The sequence below is a fragment of the Phocoena phocoena genome, chromosome X (assembly GCF_963924675.1).
Source record: "Phocoena phocoena chromosome X, mPhoPho1.1, whole genome shotgun sequence".
In the NCBI taxonomy this organism is placed as follows: Eukaryota; Metazoa; Chordata; class Mammalia; order Artiodactyla; family Phocoenidae; genus Phocoena; species Phocoena phocoena.
Genome location: NC_089240.1, coordinates 16,497,356 through 16,517,687, shown reverse-complemented (window position 1 = coordinate 16,517,687; position 20,332 = coordinate 16,497,356). Strand labels below are relative to the sequence as shown.

Below are 20,332 nucleotides of genomic sequence, written 5' to 3'. Positions count from 1 at the left end.
CCCTCTCCTTCCCAACAGCCCCCTCTGTGAAGCCTTCTTCTGGGTTGCCTCGACACCCCGGGGTTACCTGTTAGCACACTCAGCAGGTGTTCGACCCCTCAGCTTCCCATGGTTTCTCCTCCCCCAGCCTGTCCTCCACTTCACATCGCACCTTCGGGGTCGGCTCCTTCCACCTCCTTTCCCACGTGCCACTACACTCGGACGCGCCCTCCCCCCCTCGCTCCTCTCCCTCCCCTCCTCTGGTCTCGAGGAGTCTCGCGGCATTTCCCGGGGCGTTAGACGAGCCGCCGAGGGTGGGGGGCGGCCTCGCGGAGCTGGGTCCCTCCCCACTGGGCGGCAAGGGGGGCGCCGGAGCGCAGCAGTCACAGGGACGCCCCGGGCGCCAGCCACGCCCTTGAAGGCCCCGCCCCTCGAAGGCCCCGCCCCTCGAAGGCCCCGCCCCTCGAAGGCCCCGCCCCCGCCCCGGCGGTCGCGCGTCCCCGGCAGGCGGAGCCGCAGGAGCATCGCGGCGGCGGCGGCGGCGGTGAGGAGGAGGGGAGAGCGGGCGGCGCGGCCGCGGCTGCCGGGCGCTGGGCTGGGCGGCGCTTTTTTTTTTTTTTCGCAATTTCCACTGGCGGGGAGCAGGAAACCCGGCGCAGCCGGGCGCAGCGGGCCGCGATGCAGCAGCAGCAGGAGTCGCCCCGGGCCAGCAGCGGCAGCAGCAGCAGAGGCAGCAGCGGGCGGCGCTGAGCCGCCGCGGCCGCCGCTACTAAGGAAGAAGCCGGCCCAGACGCCGCCGCGTCCCTGTCCCTGCGCCCACATCCCGGTTCCCCGATTCCCGCGCCCGGGTCCCGGCGCCCCGACCCCCGCGTCCGCCTCCGCTAACTTTCACGCTGCCTCGGCGGCCAGGCCCGGCTCGACGCCAATGGGTGAGTGGGGGGCGCCCGGGTGCCCACCTCAGCCTGGGGGCGGCGCGCCTGTCCCGGGACCGCGGAGCCGAGGAGGGCGCCCCGGGAGCAGGGCCCCAGCGGGTGACACCGCGGTGGGCACCCTGCCTGCGTCGCGCACCCCCCATTCACTCCCACTCGCGCCCGCGTCCCTGCCGAGCCCGAGCGGCGCCGACGGGAACCCCGCGGGGGCTTGGGCGGAGGATCGCGGGGGCCGGTCCGGGGCGGCTGGGGCTGAGGGATGCGGGGGGTGTGGTTGGCTTTTCGGGTGGGCGGGGAGAGTTTTGGCCAATTTTTCGCCCCCGGCGCGCCTTTCTCTGCGTTGGGGACGCAGGTACCAGGAGCTGGTGGGCTCCGGCCCTGCGCAGGGCTTGATGTGCCCGCCTGGCCTCGCCGCAGAGGAAGCCGGAATCGCGGGGTCTCGGGGCGGCCGGGGGCCGGGTGCCTTTGCGGGGGGATGACGTAGTGGGGGGGCGGGAAACGCCCCAGTACCCGGCCTGGCGTGCGGTCCTCGGGTCCGGAGCGCCTGACCCGCCTCCCTTAGCGTCCCTCTTCCTCCCAGCCCTGACCCCCTCTCTGCCAGCCTGCATTCCTCCAGCCTGGCAAGCTCTCCGCTCGGTGATGCTCAAAGGCCACTTCCCACATCCTCTAAGTCTGCAGGCTTGGGGAGCTGGAAACGGTGATTTAGTCCTTGATTTACTGGTCGAAGATCAGTTCCAAGTAGGCAACTAACTGTGAGGCCCCCTGGGTCCCATCTGGTATAGACCCAGGAGTATTGGAGCCACGTTGCCCAGAGGACCTGGCACTTTATTGGGCAATGGGCTTGAGAGTGCCAGGGCTAATGTTTGGCTCACCCAGGTAATATTCTTGCTGGCAGCCAATCTGTTTTCATGCCTCTGGCAGATTACTTTAGGGTGTTTCTAGGCCAAGCATAGGAAGACTGTAGATTATAATAAATCATAGTGAAGTGAGACCTTTCTGTGTTCAGGTCATAGGATTTAGGTAGGCGAGTCAGACAGTGATCAGCCAGCAGTCTTGGGAGGCTCGTGAAGACAGATGCACTGGAAGTGGGGAGGTTTAACCCTGTCAGTTGTTGACAGGCAAAGTTCAAATCCCATTTGTGGTCATTTGCCATAAATCGTTTTCCTTTTCCAAAGTGGTGACGATCTGACGGCCTCTCAACTTCAATGTCACTTTTTTCTCAGTGCCCTTCTCTGATCCCTGCACCATTCCCAGTCTAAATCAGTTCCTTTCTGTTACCCTTTCTCCTTAAAAAAAAATTGGCAGTATTACATATTTATTTGAGTTTAACATTTCTGTCTCCTACTGTAAGCTCCATGATCATGGGGACATTGCTGTGTTGCACTGTTTTGCTCAGCACTGTTTTCTTTGGTACCTGGCACAGAGCAGGCCCTAAATAGATATTTATTGAATCAATGAATGAATGAGTGAATGAATGAGGAGGTAGGAAACCCTCCTACTCTATGGAAGGCAGAACACTTAGCTTGGCGCTCTTGTTTTGCTTTGGCACCTAATAAGATGATTTAGTTCATTAACGAAGTATATACTTTAAACATCACCCGTTACTTTCACAACAGATTGGTTTCTCCTGAGGTAACCAAAAATGCTGTTTTGATCACCTTTCGTTTTGGGTGGGTCACCTAAAGGGTTGCACACACAAAAAGATGTTAGATCCAAATGTCTTCTCCCGTGGCTGGACTCTGTTTTCTGTATCTCAGTGGGGGAGAGGACGGAGTTCTGTTTAAGAAGAAACAGACCTGTTTATCATTCAAGTCTGAACTGTTTTCATTATCAAGAACCTCCTAGGAAAATTAGAAAGTGCTTCTGCAGTTTATAGTCATTTCAGGCTTAATCTTTTTTTTTTTTGCGGTACGCAGGCCTCTCAGTGTTGTGGCCTCTCCCATTGCGGAGCACAGGCTCCGGACGCGCAGGCTCAGCGGCCATGGCCCACGGGCCCAGCCGCTCCGCGGCACGTGGGATCCTCCCAGACCCGGGCACGAACCGGCGTCCCCTGCGCCGGCAGGCGGACCCTCAACCACTGCACCACCAGGGAAGCCCGGCTTAGTCTTTTTTACTGTAACTATTACAAAGTGTGTGTGTGGGGGTGGGGGGGGGGCGCCGAAAGTGATTTTCATTTATTTCAGGTGTTAATACTTTGAGGCGCTAAGAGTAAAATGGATGCCGTCTTTTAGTTCATTACCATTCAGGGGTGACTTCCTTAACATCGGCCAGCTCCAGTCTGGGGACTGTTGTTCAGCATTCAGAGAATGGACAGCTCACATGCTCTACCCGGGATAGATCCAGAGGAACAGAACAAGCTGCTGAGAACCAAGAAGCAGCACGGCCCTTAATGGGAAAGGTGCAGGGCAGCAAAGTATTGGAATCCTTTCAGTGTGAGAGAAGGAGGGTCTCTAATGCTGTGGTTCTCAGAATGTGGTCCCCTGGTCAGCTGCTTCAGCCTGCCCAGATCCTGTTAGAGATACCAGTTCTCTGGCCCCAATTCTACCCACTGAGTGGGCAACTCTGAGGGTGGAGCCCAGAAATCTGTGTATTCATGAGCCCTCCAGAGGGTTCTGATGCATGGTCAAGGTCAAGTGTAGAACCTCATTACCTTGCAGATGAGAAAGCTGAGGTCCAGAGGGCGCAGGTACATGGGCACTCTGGTCATAAAATAAGATGCTGTTATAAGTGACATAAGACCTCAGAGAAGGAGAAAAATGTGCTCCTAGTTCAGAACAAGCCTCTCCTGGAGTTACTAGAACAGTTCAGTGTTGATACATCCATGAATCCAGTCCAAGCCAAACCACCTCCAGCACCTGGGCATTAGTGACGCTAGCTGGCCAATCTCAGTGTTAGTCACTTGGAGTATCACACAGGTGTTTCCCATCATCCCTTTTTTCCCCTCCATCATCTTTACAAGGGGCATTAAAAATATATTATTAGCATTATGAGGGTTTTTGATATTTGTTTGTGGTTTTCTATACCTGGTTGCCTGTATTAGCTTCCAATTGCTGCTGTAACAAATTACCGCAAGCTTGGTGCCTAAAACACCACAGGTTTATTATCTTGAAGTTCTGGAGTTCAGAGTCCAGCAAGGTTTCATCAGGTTAAAATCTAGATGTTGGCAGGACTGCCTTCCTTCTGGAGGCCTAGGGGAGAACCCCTTTTCTGTTTTTTTTTCCCAGTTTCTAGAGTCTGCCCACATTGCTTGGCTCATGGCTGCCTTCCACCTCCCAGGCCAGCAATGGGCCAGTCACGTCTCTCTCAGTGTATCACTCTGATACTGATTCTTCTGCCTCTCTCTTCCACGTTTAAGGAGGGCATGAGCTGCATTTGTTTGGTCATTGTGTCCCTGTGCCTGGCTCGTGGTAAGCCTAAAATTAAGGTTGGTTGAGTTCATTATTATTCTTGACCACCTAGCTAACTTCCCCCAGGTGTGTCCTAGACATCTCAAACAGAGCCTGCTGCAAACTGAGCTCAGCATTTCTCCTCCATAACACCCATCCTGACTCATTCATTCCCCATGTCGTTGCGGGTATTACCACCTTTCCTGTCATTTCCATCGGTATCTGCTCATTGCCTTGCCTCTTCTTCCTTCCCCCTGCCCCTATCTCAGCCCCTTCCAAAGGGCAGTCAAGTCCCAAATGTTTCTGGAATTGACCCCGTGCCTTGACTGTTGTGCAGATGCTTTCCATCCTGAATGCCTTAGCAAAGGTTTCAGGAAGCTGAGTAGTCACCCTTGCCTTCTTCTGTGCCATGCTTGTTCAGGCCTCTGAGCCTCTCCCATGTCATTCTCTTGATGGGGAATAGATTTCACTCTCTTCTCTGCCTTGTAGTATCCGTGTATTAGTTTCCTCTTTCTGCTTTAACAAATGACTACAAACCCAGTGGCTTAAAACAACATAAATTTATAATCTTACACTTCTGGGAGTCAGAGATCTAAAATGTGTTTTACTGGGATGGTATCAAAGTGTTGGCAGGGATGTGTTTCCTTCTGGAGGCTCCAAGAGAGAAATCATTTCCTTGCCTTTTCCAGCTTCTAAAGGCAGCCTGCATTCCTTGGCTTGTGGTCTCATCACTCTAGCCTCTGCTTCTGTCCTCACATCTCCTTCTCTCTTACTCTGACCCTCTTGCCTTCATTTTATAAGGACTGTTGTATTATACTGGGCCCACCCGGATAATCCAGGACACCCTCCCCATCTGAAGACCCTTAGTCACATCTGCAAGGTCCCTTTTGCCACGGAGGGTAACATATTCACAGGTTCTGGGGACTAGTATGTGGACATTTTGCGGGTGAGTATTATTCAGCCTACCACACCCCTTATTCATCTTTTGAGGCCTGTTCCAAAGGTTTCTGTACAACACTTCGTCTTGTATTAAGTCTGTTCATCTCTGACTGGGTGTCCCCAACTACACTGCCCTGGCTCATTGCCTGGCATACGGTAAGTGCCATATGTTAATGAATGAATGAATAAATGAATAACCCTTTCACCCAAGTACAGTTGCTGTTTGAAATTCTCTGAGGCTATTGGCCGCCAGGAGTGTGTGTGCACTTCTGTAAAATCCCCCAGGCAGAGCGTGATGACAAGGTCTGTTTGCTGACAGTTCACGGTGGCCTGCACTGCAGTGGGTGAGAAGGGTAGTGCCACATGTGTCACATGGCTTCAACAAAGATCTACAAGTTTAAGATAGCAAATTCTCTCTGGCAGTGATTCTCAACCAGGGGCAATTCTGCTCCCCCCTCCCAGGGGACATTTGGCAGTGTCTGGAGGTGGCAGCTGGTGGGGAAGGGGCAGCCTACTGGCATCTGGTGGGCAGAGGCCAGGGACGCTGCTCCACGTCCTGCAAGGCACAGGTAGCCCCACCACGGTTATCCGGCCCCGAGTGCTGGGGAAGCCTGCTCTGGGCGTTACACAGATGGTCAAAGCATCGTTTCCTTCCTTCATCCTCAGCTGCTCTGGAACATAAGGTTTTCCCCTGTGGCCACAGCCTTTGTTTTATGAATGAACCAAGAAGTCGCCGGAGAGCAGGACTCTTTGGCACTTCTTCACCATCACCGTTTTGTCCTTTGAGTAGAAAGTGTCTTAATACAGCTCTTGACCCCCTTCTGTCCATACCTGGGTCGTGAAGTTGTTGAACTTGCTTCTTGCATGTGTGGCTCCCCTGATGTTTTGCCTTCCTAGTGGGATGTGCTTATATGCTGGGTGACAGATGATGAGTCCTTTTGCCACCCACGCATGGGTCCCTGGAACCAAAATGCTGGTAGGGCCCTTGGCAGTCATGGCCCACACCATCAGATGATGGAACTGAGACTCAGAGAGGCAAAGTGACATGAGCCCCCAGCTGTAGAACCCAGCTCCCTTTCAATATGAGAGAACCAGCCACCTGTATAGGTGCTCAATAATTATCAGGCTCCCGCTTCCCCCCAGTGAGGTGCTTTCTGCAGCCTGTTCCCCTGGTAAGTTTTTTTAAACAGCTTTATTGAGATATTACTCAGATATCATACAGTTCACCCATCTAAAGTGTGCAATTCAATGTTTTTCTGTATATCACATTCATTTTTATTTTTAAATATTTATTTATTTTTGGCTGCATTGGGTCTTTGTTGCTGCACGTGGGCTTTTCTCTAGTTGTGGTGAGCGGGGGCTACTCTTCATTGCGGTGTGTGGGCTTCTCATTGCAGTGGCTTCTCTTGTTGCAGAGCATGGGCTCTAGGCGGGCTTCAGTAGTTGCAGCATGTGGGCTCAGTAGTTGTGGCTCGCGGGCTCTAGAGCGCAGGCTCAGTAGTTGTGGTGCACGGGCTTAGTTGCTCTGCTGCATGTGGGATCTTCCCCACATTCATGTTTAAAATTATGGTAAAACATACATAACAGAATTTGCCATTCTAACCATTTTTAAGTGCACAGCTTAGTGGCATGACGTACATTCCCAGCGTTGTGCAACCAGCGCCACTATCTATTTCGAAAACTTTTTCATCACCCCTCCCTGTGAGTTTCTAACTGGAAGGTTAGGATCCGTGTCCCCTGGAGGGGTTCCTGGACCACTCAGCCATTTTGGGGAACACATGGTAGAAGCCCAAGGATCCCAGTTAAGATTCCAAAGGAAAACAGGAAAAGAGAAAGTATGGTTTTGTTGTTTTTTAATGGTTTTCGCTGATGTTTCCTCTGGGGCGGTACTTCATTTTTGCTCTGTCCCTCCACACAGCTCCGTTGGTTCCATCCCTTTCATCCTGTGGGGGAATTCTGATTTTCTTTCTACATCCTGAAGCACTTGTGAGTTAGTTGCTTGGGCAACTTCCTTGGCAGTTACTGGGCTCCATTAAGAATATCTCAAATGTGGGAGAAAAGACTGCGGTGCCAAACTGGTCTCTGGAATCCACACGTGGAGACTTGATGGAGTGCCACGTTTCTTTGCTTCTGTTCCTTCAGCTGGCAAAGGTACACTGGCAACTGGTTGGTGATGAGCGCTTGGTTTTCAACTTGATTGTTCTTTTATGGGTAAACATCTTACAGGCAGTCCTGTACATTAGGGGACACTTAAACAAAGCCAAATGGAGCTCGTGGACCTTACCTCACTAGTAAACTATGCTTACAGCTAGGCTCAGGAGGAAAAAACACTGATAACAACAACAACAAAGAATCCTGGGATATTTGTCCTTCCTGAATGGTATTCAGTTGGCAAGAAAAGCCCAGTAAAGGCCTCAGCTTATTTCCTTCCAGTGGCCTGGGAAGTGGTGGGGCCACTGCAGGAGTCTGGTCTGTCCCCAGGCTCAGGGGACAGAGCGGCAAGATGAAGTGCTATCCAATTCATGCTGCTGGTTCTTCCTCAGTGTCTTGGATTAAATACTATAAATATTTTAGTACTGATTAATTACTCATTTTGCATAACAAATCTAAGTCCTTAAGCACCCAAGTGCAGCATGTATAAACAGTTGAAAATACCAGCTCTTTAAACTTCAACTTCCTACCAGTCAGTGTTCAAACATCAACCCTTGTGTTTTTGCCGGATTTTTCTGGACTCTTCTAGACTTGGAGGACTTGGGGCCCAGTTCTAGGTCTGGTCCTGTGGGGCTGCACCAGTTTTATCCATGGCACACCCACTCCCTGTGTGAAAAGTCTTTAATTAGTTTAGTGTCCTCTCTAATTATTCCAGCTAGTTCTCATTTTTGCGCCTGGGGCTAGAAGGAGGTGCTTGAACCTTGTTTGGGATGAGAGCTGGGAAAGTCTGCCCTGGCCTCGCTTTTCCCTGCCCCACAGCCAGCTTCTCCGTGGATCCGCATCTTCTGCGCCAGACCCTTCTGGATGCTACCTTTGGCTACCTTCTGCTTGAGTAGTTTCCGTGCTTACTTGGCGAAATTCACTGGTCATGAATAACTTTGTAAACGGGCTTTGCCTTTCTCCTATTTTGATCATTAAACACACACACACACACACACACACACACACACACACACACAAAACCTCTTGACAACTTGAACAAAATGGGACAGTTTTCACCATTTAACCAGTGATTTCTCAGTGGCCCTTTGTTCTCAATAAAATATTAGATGGAGCACAGAGGTGCAAACCCAAAGACGTCCGTCAATTAGCTCATCAGTGGTACCTAAGGCAGGTTGGGCAACGTGTTTGTTAATTGACAGTGACCTTTTTTTTCTTTTTTTGGGCTTAATTGCTACCTTTGTCGGGAAAGAAATGAAATGAAAGTAATTAGCTTTGGGTGGGGGGGGGTCGAGAGGGGAGAAGGCAGGTAGGTGTGTCACCAGTTGAAGAAACAATTTGAAAGGGGCTGCAGTTTGCCCTGTTTCATGTTTGCTGGGCAGAGACACTGCAGCTGCTTGCCGGAGAAGTGTTTAAATTGTTTTTTAGAGTTAGTTTTTAGAATAGGTTATACATCCACATGACTCAAAATTCACAAGGTGAACAGTGGTCACTAAAAAGTCTCCTTCCCATCCCAGTCCTCCGGCTATCCAGTGACTCTCCCCATATACTGTTGATATTTACCGTGAATTCTTCCAGGGAGACTTGGTGCCTATACCAGCAGATAGATATTTCTGTTATCCTCCCGCCCCCTCCACTTCACTTCTTGATTAATTGACCATGGGAGGACTTTCTAGCTGGTGATCTTTTCCCCTGGGGATGTGCATGGGAACCCTGTGCCTGGGTTCTCCCCATCCGACTTTGGTGGGGAGACAGGTGGATTGTGGAAGCGTTCTCCAGGAAATTCTGCCGTGCACTCCTGATCTCAACTGAGCTGGGTGCTGAACCTGCATCTTACACGATCTCGAGCTCACTTCTGAACTGAGTTAGGAGATGTCTTCCCACTTTGATGTCGTGTGTGTAGTAAGGACTTTCTTCAAGTGAGGAAGCCAAGCAGAGCCTGCTAACCTGAAAAAGGGGCTTATTCTGGGGCCACAGGGGCCTCTTGTGTAGCCCAAAGGCCCAAGGAGTCCCAGAACCAGGGATGGGCCAGCTGCCCGGTGTGCCCTTCTGCCATCTCTCCTCCCTGCCCCTGTCCCCTTTCTTTTTTTTTTTCTTTTTATTTTTTTGCGGTACGCGGGCCCCTCACTGTTGTGGTCTCTCCCGTTGCGGAGCACAGGCTCCGGACGCGCAGGCTCAACGGCCATGGCTCACGGGCCCAGCTGCTCCACGGCGTGTGGGATCTTCCCGGACCGGGGCACGAACCCGTGTCCCCTGCATCGGCAGGCGGACTCTCAACCACTGCACCACCAGGGAAGCCCACCATCCCCTTTCTTTGTGCAGTCACTCACGGGGTACGTGCCACAGTTCCAACCTCTTGTTCAGAGTTACTTGATTCGATCCCAGTTCCAGATTCCCATTAGGATGACTCCGAGCCCCATGGAGGATGTCGCCCCCTGGAGACACACAAGTGGCTGCTGTTCTCCCACATCTGTGAGGCAAGGGACTGCCTGGTTCCAGTCCTGTGTCAGTGTTTAAGGAGGGCCTCCTCAGTGCCAGGTGAATGCTAGGTGCTGGGACAGTCCTGACCAGAACGCAACCCTGTCCCTCGGGGATGGGGATGTCTGGGGGCCACTCCTGGGGCAGGTGCGATACATGCGGATGCTTGAAAGCCATAAGCCAGCATACCTGAAGGTGCCCTGTGCCCACTTTTCCTGGCTTTCTCTTGACAAAGGGGCAGTTGGTGTGAGGTGGTGCCTTCAAGGGTGATCCTTCAAGGGTGATCTGGCCACCTTTGGAGTCCCCCTCCCAAGGCTCCCCTGAGGGGCGGCTCCTGGCCTTGCTGGGCACCGATATGCTTCCGAGCAAATCACGGCTGTTTTTACCCTTTGAGACCCTGAGTCGTGTGACTGATCTTGGTTTTTCTTTTTGAGTTGGCAGCACTTAAAAAAGTGTGGATGTGACTTTGGGGGCACTTGGAGGGGTCGATGCATTTGTGACATGGGGCAGGGTGCATTTGTGACATTGTCTGGCTCTTTTAGGGAGCCTGTGGGTTTTTAAATGGAGGAAAAGATGAAGACGTGAAAAACAGCCACCGCCTGGCCTGGTGAGTTAACCGCTGGAGCCGGGTGATGTCGGTGAAGGGGGCAGGGGACTGTGGCTGCTGTGTCCGCTGTCCGCCTCTCTCCGCCCTCCCGCCTTCTCTCTTCTCTTTTTCTACTCTGTCCCCTCCCCTCCCCCACCCCTCCCCACACCTCTGTACCCCCACTTTCCATTTCTCCCCAACTTTCTCTTCCCTCCAGCCTTCTCTCTCCCCTCACTGCCCACCCACCCATGCCTGACCCTCCCTCCTGCTCTTTCTCTCTCCACTTCCCTTCGGCCCCCCCCATTTTTGCCCCTCCCCCCTCTCCTTCACTCTCTCTTTCTCACACCCTCCCCCCTCCTCCCCACCCCTCCTCTCCCATCCCCGTGTCTGTCCCCCTTCTCCTCCAGGTCCCTCTGTCCACACCTTCTCCCCTCCTCACCCCCTGCTTGCTCTTCCCCCTTCCTACTAAGTCCCTCCTCCTCACCCCCCACTTGCTCCTCCCCCTTCCTACTAAGTCCCTCCTCTTCCTCGTCTTTCTCCTCCCTGTCTTCCCACCCCTCCACCTCCCCATCCCCCTCTGTCCCCAAACTCCCCCTCTCTCCCCCTCTTTCTTTCCCTCAATCCCTCTCTCTTCTCTCCTCTCCCCCATCTCTTCCTCCCCCAGCTCTCTCCCTTGAACACCCCCCTTCCCTCTCTGTGGTCTCTTGCCCCCCTCTGCCTACACTCTCTCCCTCAAGCCCCTTTCTTTCCTGAAATCCCCCCTGCCTCACAGCCCTCCCATTTCTCCCTCTAAGCCCTGCCCACATGGTACTGCCCCTGCCTCAGCATCTTCAGCTGATAGCACCGCCTCCTTTGCGCTGCTGGAGCTGGGTGAAGCTCGTGTATTCAGTGCAGTCTAAGGTCAAGATGGCCACATGAGGATGTGCGGGAAGGGCTTCTGCCCACCCCTCAGGGACCGGGTGACCAGCTCCCCTGCCATTGAGGGCGGTTGTCTTAAAGGATAACCTCTTCTCCTACTATGGTATAGAGGGCTCCATCCCTGACCGAGGGGAGGGGCAGATTCTAGGATGGGTGTGTCTTATTCCAGTTCCAATATTCTCTAACCTTGAAAAAAAATTTTGTTGTAAATATATAGTGACTCTATAATAGAGTTTAGAAAATAGGAAGCGGGAAAATTTATTATTATTATTTTTTGCTGTATGCCTAGTTCTTCCCTTCCTGTTACCCTCTAGACTCAGTAAAATCCTCTTTAAATAATGTCTTCTGGTCCCAGCCACACGGCAGAGTATTAAGGGGAGGTCATGGTGGTGGCCATGTCGATGCCTAAGAGCCCTGCAAAGTCAAAGGAGTCTGGAAGGAAGAGAATTTAAATCAAGCCCTCATACAGTACCCCAGTACAACCACTTTCATTTTATTTTGGTGTATGTCTTTTTAGACTTATTACTATATACTTGAAGATAATGTAATATATGGATAATATTAATATATGTAGTATATATAATTGTACATCCTGGTTCTTTTGTTTGTTTGTTCGTTTTTACTTCATAGTCATCTCCAAAGCTAGTGTTTGTAGTAGCTGAATATGTGAGTTCCTGAATCTTAACTTATGTAACCATTTCCCTACCATCTGAGTATTTAGGTTGCTTCCATAATCTTGATATTATAAGTAAGGATGCGTGGACACTATTTTCCTTTTTATCCTTTAAGGAAATCAGGTTGTACACAGGGTGACATTCCACATCCATTCTTTGTTTCCGTAGCCTCCAAATGACTGGAATGGCCCATGCTGATGAATATGATGGTAAGTCCATGAGAGTCATTACATGTGCATTGGCAGGGTACTTGCCGTTCCTGTGTTTGCTTTCAGTTTTAGTTCAAGAAACTCTGCTCATATGGCTTATCATCCCTTCTATGCTGTGTGTGTGTGTGTGTGTGTGTGTGTGTGTGTGCGCGCGCGCGCGCGCTCGTGTGTGTGTGTGAGTGACAGAAACAGAGAGGGGAGAGAGGGAGACATCTCTGAAGGAGACTGCTGGTGGGGCTTTCCTATTCCACAACGCGTTCATATTCATCACGCCATTCTGAGATGATTAATCCTGGTTCAGTGCTCAGGCATGAGAATAGGGAATACACAGTGAAAGGTAAAACCCTCAAGGACTTGGTTCCTTCTCTTCTCTTTCTTTCCCCCTTCCCTCCCTCCCTCCTTCCACTTCACACCCAGACTGGCATTTTAAAGGGATTTTGTTTTCCAGAACCACAGGGAGAATTGCGTCCCAAAGGCCCTGTGTCCTCAATGGGACTTCACGTTTGGCTGGGATATGGGTCCAACTCCCATGCTGATGAGGGAAAGGTCGTGGCTGTGATAACCGTCCTGTGATTTCCTAGCTTAGCTTTGTGTCATTGTGATACACTCCCCTGAAAAAATTGGGCTTTTGGCTTCAAAGGGCATCAGATAAGGGTGGCTAGAACCCCAGGATCCAGGCTGGGAGAACCATCTCGAAGCCTGCCTTCTTGACGCATCAGTTTGTTAATGCACAGCACTGTGTAAAGCATTCATTCCTCAACCACCATGTGCATGTCAAATGCCTGCTCGTGTACCTGGCCACAAAGGAGCTGAATATTTATGATGCCCTTTCAAGGCCAAGTGTCTGTGAAACTTTTAAACTTTATAATAACACGTGTTAGGAAACCTTGGTAGCTAAAGGGTACCGTATCCTTTCTCCCTTTGTTTCAGTTTCAAATTATGAACATAACTGGCCTGCACTGGCGGGACAAACAAGACACTTGATTCAGTACTGCCGTATATTGGAATTCAGTTAGATTCTACAAGTCTTTATTGAGCGCCTGTTAGGTGTGAGATCCGATAACCTGAGGGACTTGGAGATATCTAAAGCTCCCCTCAATGACACATTTTCGCTAACTTTCATTTCCCTAGTCGCGTGGGAGATTGTGATGTGATCATTTCAGGAACCACACGATGAAATAAGCAGTTAAACCAAAGGGTGTTCGTTTGAACAAGTTTTGTTTCTCCCCAAAGAAGGAAAGATATCCATTTGAGGAACACACATCCAGTTAGAAGACAGCTCTCTGAGATAACAGTTGTTAGTCAGTGTCTCTGAAACTCCCTCCTCACTGCAGGTCTAGAGAAACCAAAGAGAACAGTCTTTCTCAAATGAGTACGGCTGAAGTTCCCTTCACCAGGGAAGTATTTACCAAGAAACCCTCTTTTGCCTTGAACTTTAAAAAATGTTTATTAGCTTTTATTTATTTATTTACTTAATTGCAGTAAAATATACATAACAGAAAATTTACCACTGAAGTCTTTTTTTTTTATTGTGGTAACATATATGGAACCTAAAATTTACCATCTTAACCATTTTTAAGTGGACAGTTCAGTGGCATAAAGTACATTCACATTGTTGTACAGCCATCACCACCATCCATCCACAGAACTCTTTCCATCTGGCAAAGCAGAGACTCCGTATCCCTTAAACAGCAACTCCCCCCAGCCCTTGGCAACCAGCATTCTCCTTTCTGTCTCTATGAGCTTGACTCCAGGGACCTCATTTAAGTGGACTCATACAGTGTTTGTGCTTTTGTGTCTGGCTTATTTCACCTAGCGTGGTGTCTTCAAGGTTCATTCATGTTGAAGCGTGTGCCAGAATTTCATTCTTTTTTAATTACCTTAAACTTTTCAATAATGATGCTTCTTGAAAAATAGGCACTTAACTAGATACAGACTCCTTTTGCTTTTAGCTCATTTGGAAGTATAAACCTGTAACAGATTCACAAATTAAGGATAAATTAACCCAATAAAGCTCAAATCAACACTAATAAGAGACACAATGACATGCTTCAGTGATGCCATTGTTGCTGACGAGGCGGCAAGGCACACATGCTGTGGTGCAGTCTTTTGAGTTCACTTGGTTGTCTCGTCTCTTCTCTATTCGAACCAATGTGAGAATCCTTCCTTCACACAGTGCTCTCTGAGACCTTTTCACGGGGGTGCTGTGCATTAGAACCGGTTTTGAAAGCTGATAGGATATTTGATACACACAGACCACATGTCCTGTGGACAGCGTGTAGCGTCAGTATAAAATACGTACTCAGGCACCCATCCCTCAACATGTGCTCTGGCTCCGTCCTCTCCTCCTGCCTTCTCTGGAGGACACAAGCATCAGGAGCCTTTTAAAAAAATCATCTTTTCCTTCTTTTTAAGAAATAGTTTGATCATTTCCATATGTATCTCCTAAAAACATATTGTCTGGTTTTGCTTGGTTTTAGTTTTATATAACCGGCATCCACACCACACAGAGACTTGTGACTTGCTGTCTCTCATTTTGTACTTAATTTCTTTTCCCTGTCTGATCTTCCATTGTTTGAATGTGCCATTGTATCTTTTTCCTTTCCCCTGGTGATGGACTTTTGCATTGTTTCCCATTTTTGCTACTATGAATGGACGTCCTATCACCATGCTGGTCAATGTCTCCAGGTGCCCGTGTGAAATACGTTTTTGAAAGGTGTATGACAAGGAGTGATTTTGCTGGGTTGCAAGTTGCTGGATTTCCAATGTGGTTGTACCAGCATGTTCCCAACAAAGGAGTGGACGAATAAACTAATGAATGAAGGAGAGAACGCTGTATTCATTGAAGGAGAGAGGATGTGAGCTTTAGAAGAGAATGCCTAATTGGTTTTCACAATGTGTGTTCCCAGAGTGTAAACATTTCTGCTGCTCCCATTCTGCCCAGCATTTGGTGTCCCTGCCTCTGTTGTCATGTCTCCTTTTCTGGCTCTTCAGCCTCCCTCTTCCATCTTTTAAAGACCCTTGTGATTACACTGGGCTCACCTAGGTAATCCAGGATAATCTCCTCATCTCAAGATCCTCAACTTAATCGCATCTGCATAGTCCCTTTTGCCAGGTTAGGTCACATACTCACAGGTTCTGGGAATTAAAATGTGGGCATATTGCGGGGGGGGGGGGGGAGGAGGCATTATTACGTCTACCATGGAGGGAGGGAAGCGTTCCATTTCTAAAAGGAGGAAGGCGATACTGGGAGATAATGATTAGTCTCTGCTGTATTATATGACTGTGTTTTTGCCCATCTTATGCCTGTGGATAGATTTTAAAAGTATTAAATTGTCAGAGCTGGCGAACTTGCTGAAGATGGGACTTTGTTTTCTCATATTTTGTGGTTCTTGGGGTTCACATGTCTAAATCACAAAAGCAAACTATTTTTTTAAAAAACACATTTATTTATTTATTTATTTACGGCTCTGTTGGGTCTTCATTGCGGTGTGTGGGCTTCTCATTGCGGTGGCTTCTCTTGTGGAGCACGAGCTCTAAGTGTGTGGGTTTCAGTAGTTGCGGCATGTGGGCTCAGTAGTTATGACTCATGGGCTCTAGAGCGCAGGCTCAGTGGTTGTGGCACATGGGCTTTGTTGCTCTGCGACATGTGGGATCTTCCCGGACCAGGGCTCAAACCTGTGTCCCCTGCATTGGCAGGTGGATTCTTAACCACTCTGCCACTAGGGAAGTCCAGCGCAAACTATTTTTGAGACCTACATCCTTTGTCACGAGTGAGTGTCCTCTGTGCATCTTCCGTTGGCCGCATTCCTTTCCTGAAGGCCATTTCCAAGTGCTGTTCTGCTTGTAGTTTCCTCGGAGAAGCTAACAGAGCCAGAAGCATCACTAGGATTAAATAAATGGTGAGTGTATTTATTGGCACAGAGTAGGGGCTCAAATGAGTTACACATATATAACAACAAAAGGCCACACTGGCACACTGCCAGAACCCCCTCATGTATAAAGACCCCCTCATCATACATTTTATGCACACAGTAGGTGCACTGATCAAATACCTTCCCGGTACCTTTTGACCCTCCATCTTGTGTGTTCATCTGCTTTCTGTGTGTGTGTGTGTGTGTGTGTGTGTGTGTGTGTGTGTGAGAGAGAGAGAGAGAGAGAGAGAGATACAGAGAGAAGCAGACAGAGACAAAAACATACACACACATACACTCACAGATTTTCTTGGCATGTGCTATGAACTGAATGTTGAATGTTTTTGTTCCTATAAAATTCATATGTTGAAACCCTAAATCCCAAATATGATGGTATTTGGAGGCAGGGCTTTTGGAAGGTTATTAGGTCATGGGGCTGGAACCCTCATAATGGGATTAGTGCCCTTTCAAGAAGAGACAGAAGAGAGCTTGCTTCCTCTCTCCCTCTCCCTCCCCCGCCCACCTTTCTCCCACCCCTCCTTCCCCCTACTCATCCCACCATATGAGGGAACCAGGAAAAGGGTTCTCACCAGAACCTGACATGCTGGCACCCTGATCTTGAAGCGTAACCCTCCAGAACTGTAAGGAATACATGTTTGTTTAAGTCACCTAGTCTATGGTATTCTTGTTCTAGCACCCCAAACTGACTAAGACAGCATGGAGAGAAGGGGGAACCAGGAGAACTATGGTGGGATCTATTTGCCAGTCCCTGAATTTATCTCTTTGGTGGAAGGCTGCAAATTTTTATATCACTGTTAAGAGATACACAGAAGTTTCGGAAAATAACCCAGTTTGAATCATCTGAAATGATAAAAATCTTCTTCTGTCAGAATGTAGAATAACATAAAAACAAATCAATACTTATCTCTCCAGTGAATTCAGAGCATCTAAAAACGGTGTGCTGGACTCAGTTGTGTGGACTGAGAGTGGGGGCTGAGAACACTGGGCTTGTGAGTAACAAGGTTGTGGGAAGGGTCTTTGCTGTGGGGAATGTCCTGGAAATTCAGTGTAGAAAATAATCTTAGGATCATTAGGGGCTGTGAGAGCCACACCAGTTGTCTCAAAGTGGCCCGAGGTGTTTTACAGATCTGGAACCACTCATGTTTGAGAATCAGATTGAGCTTTCACATAATATTTTATTTATTTATTTATTTTTGGCTGCCTTGGGTCTTCGGTGCTGCACGTGGGCTTTCTCTAGTTGCGGCGAGCGGGGGCTACTGTTCGTTGTGGTGCGCGGGCTTCTCACTGCAGTGGCTTCTCTTGTTGCAGAGCATGGGCTCTAGGCTCGCGGGTTTCAGTAGTTGTGATGCGCAGGCTTCAGTAGTTGTGGCTCGCGGGCTCTAGAGCGCAGGCTCAGTAGTTGTGGCGCATGGGTTTAGCTGCTCCGCGGCATGTGGGATCTTCCTGGACCAGGGCTCGATCCCGTGTCCCCTGCATTGGCAGGCAGGTTCTTAACCACTGCACCACCAGGGAAGTCCTCACATAACATTTTAGATCCCTGGCTGCTCTGAAATGCCGTGTCTTGTGGAAAGCTTGGGTTGCCGTTCCTGCTTGGCTGCAGTGGTGGCAGCTCTGTTCACATGGCGAGCATGTGGGTTCAGTTTGCCATGTTCTCTACCATGCCCTTTTGCCTCCCAGACATAAGCCAGGACTGACAGCCAGTTGGTAGAGATAATCAGGCTCGTGCCGTTGTTTCCAGATCTCCTTACCCTCTTGGGTGCCCTCAGGAGACCATTGAGTGGGCCTTCAAACACCTCAAGAGTTTGAATTCTTTCGTGAAATTACAACCAGATTGTCTCTACTTGGTGGGGCTGATTCATTCTTACAGAGGGAGTTGCTGAAAATTTGCAGGTCACCAGGACTATGTGAGCCTCTAGGTGGAAGTGCTCTTTAATGATGGACCCCAGGCCACTCTCCTTTGAATGTCCCATCACACCCAGCAGTGTTGATATGTTGGTTTTCATCTGATACCCTTGGGCCCACCATGTGTGTGCCTGGCCCACGAGTAAGGAATACCAGTAGTTGCCAATATCCCAGGCTCTCCCCACTCACCTGAGATTTAACTTGAGCACCAAACACCACCAGTGTCTGCTGCAGTTTCTTTAGACCATTGTTGACATTGGCTGCTGACCCGTGTGTGTTGGCTCTTGGCTGAATGTGCCTTGGGAGCCGCTGTTTTAAAATAGATTGTCCTGTCAAGAGCACCCAGGTGGTGGACCTTCTGTGGTAGGAAAAGATATTTAAAGGCACAGCGTGACTGGAGAGTTCTGAATCAATCCATTTAGGGTGGGATATAGAGAAGTAAAACCAGGGCCAGTTTGGGGAGTGCTGTGGGAAAGCAAGTTCCCATGCTTGTTGAGGAGGTGGGGGGCAGGTCGGGGTGCAGGGGGGAGGGGTGGGGGGCGGAGCAGGGCCTCATCTGATTTCTGTGTTAGCTCAGCCCCCCTCAGCTGGCAGCTCGTTTTAGGAATCTTCTTTGTTTTTTTTCTGCCATCGATTGCTTCCTTCTGATAACGGGGCGTGGGGTGGGGTGTGTGTGCTAAGTCGATAATTTGCCAAATTTCTGTGCGCCGATTTTGGTATGTAAAGTAGGGAAAACTTTCTGTGGTGATGACTTCGAAGTCTCCAAGTCTCATGGCCCCATGATACTTAGTCTGCTGGCTCCAACAGTGCCATCCTGGGCGCCTTCCCATACTTCCCTGCCCTCCTTGGGCTCTGCTAGGTCTTTGTGTGGTCCCTTCTGTCCATGTTGTCCCAGGCCCTGTCCTGGGAAATCTTGGCTCTCAGCCTGGAGCTGACAAGTTCTTGCTTAGGAGGTGGAAGGGAAGAGCACGCTGGGCTGGAATAATTCATGCACGCTGCCGTCATAAGTTCACTTCCCAGAGTTTGTAGTTATGAACGGGAAGAAACCGCCAATTGGGGATGAGTAATTTATTCTTGAGGAGAGATCATGAGACATCTTATTTATCTTCGCTTTACTTGGTCTGCTGGAAGACACAAGGAAATCCGATTTGTTGTAGCCAGACATCATCCCCCTTCCCTTTCCTCCCTCCCTCCCCACTCCTAACTCGGATGTGAATGCTTCCGGGTGTGCCGGAGAAGAAGGGTCGCCGCTTGAGGAGAGGGCACAGGGCACCTGCTGGCTCAGGAAGCCCCACCAGGGACCACAAGGACCCCAGAAATCATGCTCCGTAGACTGTAGTTCCTTTGGCGCCAAGGTAAAGACCATGGCCGTCTCCTCCACGCTGGCACCCCTGCACCTGGCCTGGTGTCTCAGCCAGAATGAGCAGCAAAAGAACAAATATTTGTTGAATGAGTATAAACAACGGATGATGTATGACTCTCAAGCCAGAGTCTCGTTTCCCCAAACTGGGCCGGAAATTCATCTTTAATGGTATCGCTTATTCACATCTCCTGCACACACTGCACATCGGCAGGAGCCAGGGAGAGAGTCAACGCCTCTCAGAGTCTTCCCTGCCATTGGCCCGTCGTTTTGTAAGGTGTATTCACGTTTGAAAGCATATGTCTTTTGAAAGACCTCAAGAAATGGATCAAAATGATCCGTGACGCGGTCTCCGTAGAATTTTGCCAGCACAGCAGCACTTGTGCCCAGACCCCTTCGACTGCACACACAGGAATCTTCCTGTGGCTCTTGATCAGCCATTAGCGACATTTGTGTCACACTGAACTTGTCAAGAGAAGACCAGTGGTGGCTCCTGGTGCGGGGCGCGCTCTGTCATTAGGGCAGCTGGCAGGCTGGCTTGCTTTACGGCTCCTCTAAGGTTCCTTGCCCTGGGCCCACCACAGAAGAAATCTTCTCCTTGATCTTTTTCAGTTGTGGTCCGCGTTCAGGCTTGCCACACTTCCGCCCGGGGACATGATGAAGCGCATGCCTGTGCCCTGGGCTGTGCAGAGTAGAGCTGCGATAAGGGAGCCTGCGAGCTCGTTTCTGCAGGGCTCTCATCCTGCGTTTTAGGGAAGTGTCGCCGGTCCCCTGTGCGCCCTGAGCTGCGGGATGTTTTTCTTTGCTTTTCCTCTTGCTGGACTTTTTCGTTAGCCTGACCCCAGTCCCCGGCGTTTTGCTTCAGGATGCTTTTCTTCCTCTCTAC

The 20,332-nt window shown here is 50.0% G+C and overlaps 1 protein-coding gene across 1 annotated transcript in view; it reads left to right on the top strand.

Annotated features, from left to right (window-relative positions):
• Positions 1-606: 606 nt before the first annotated feature.
• The window catches only part of SH3KBP1 (SH3 domain containing kinase binding protein 1), a 344,495-nt gene continuing 324,769 nt past the window's right edge, over positions 607-20,332 (top strand). The window contains exon 1 of the mRNA XM_065900876.1: positions 607-908. Within this exon, the coding sequence (XP_065756948.1) occupies positions 905-908 (4 nt within the window). The 5' untranslated portion in view covers positions 607-904. The remainder of the gene's footprint in view (positions 909-20,332) is intronic.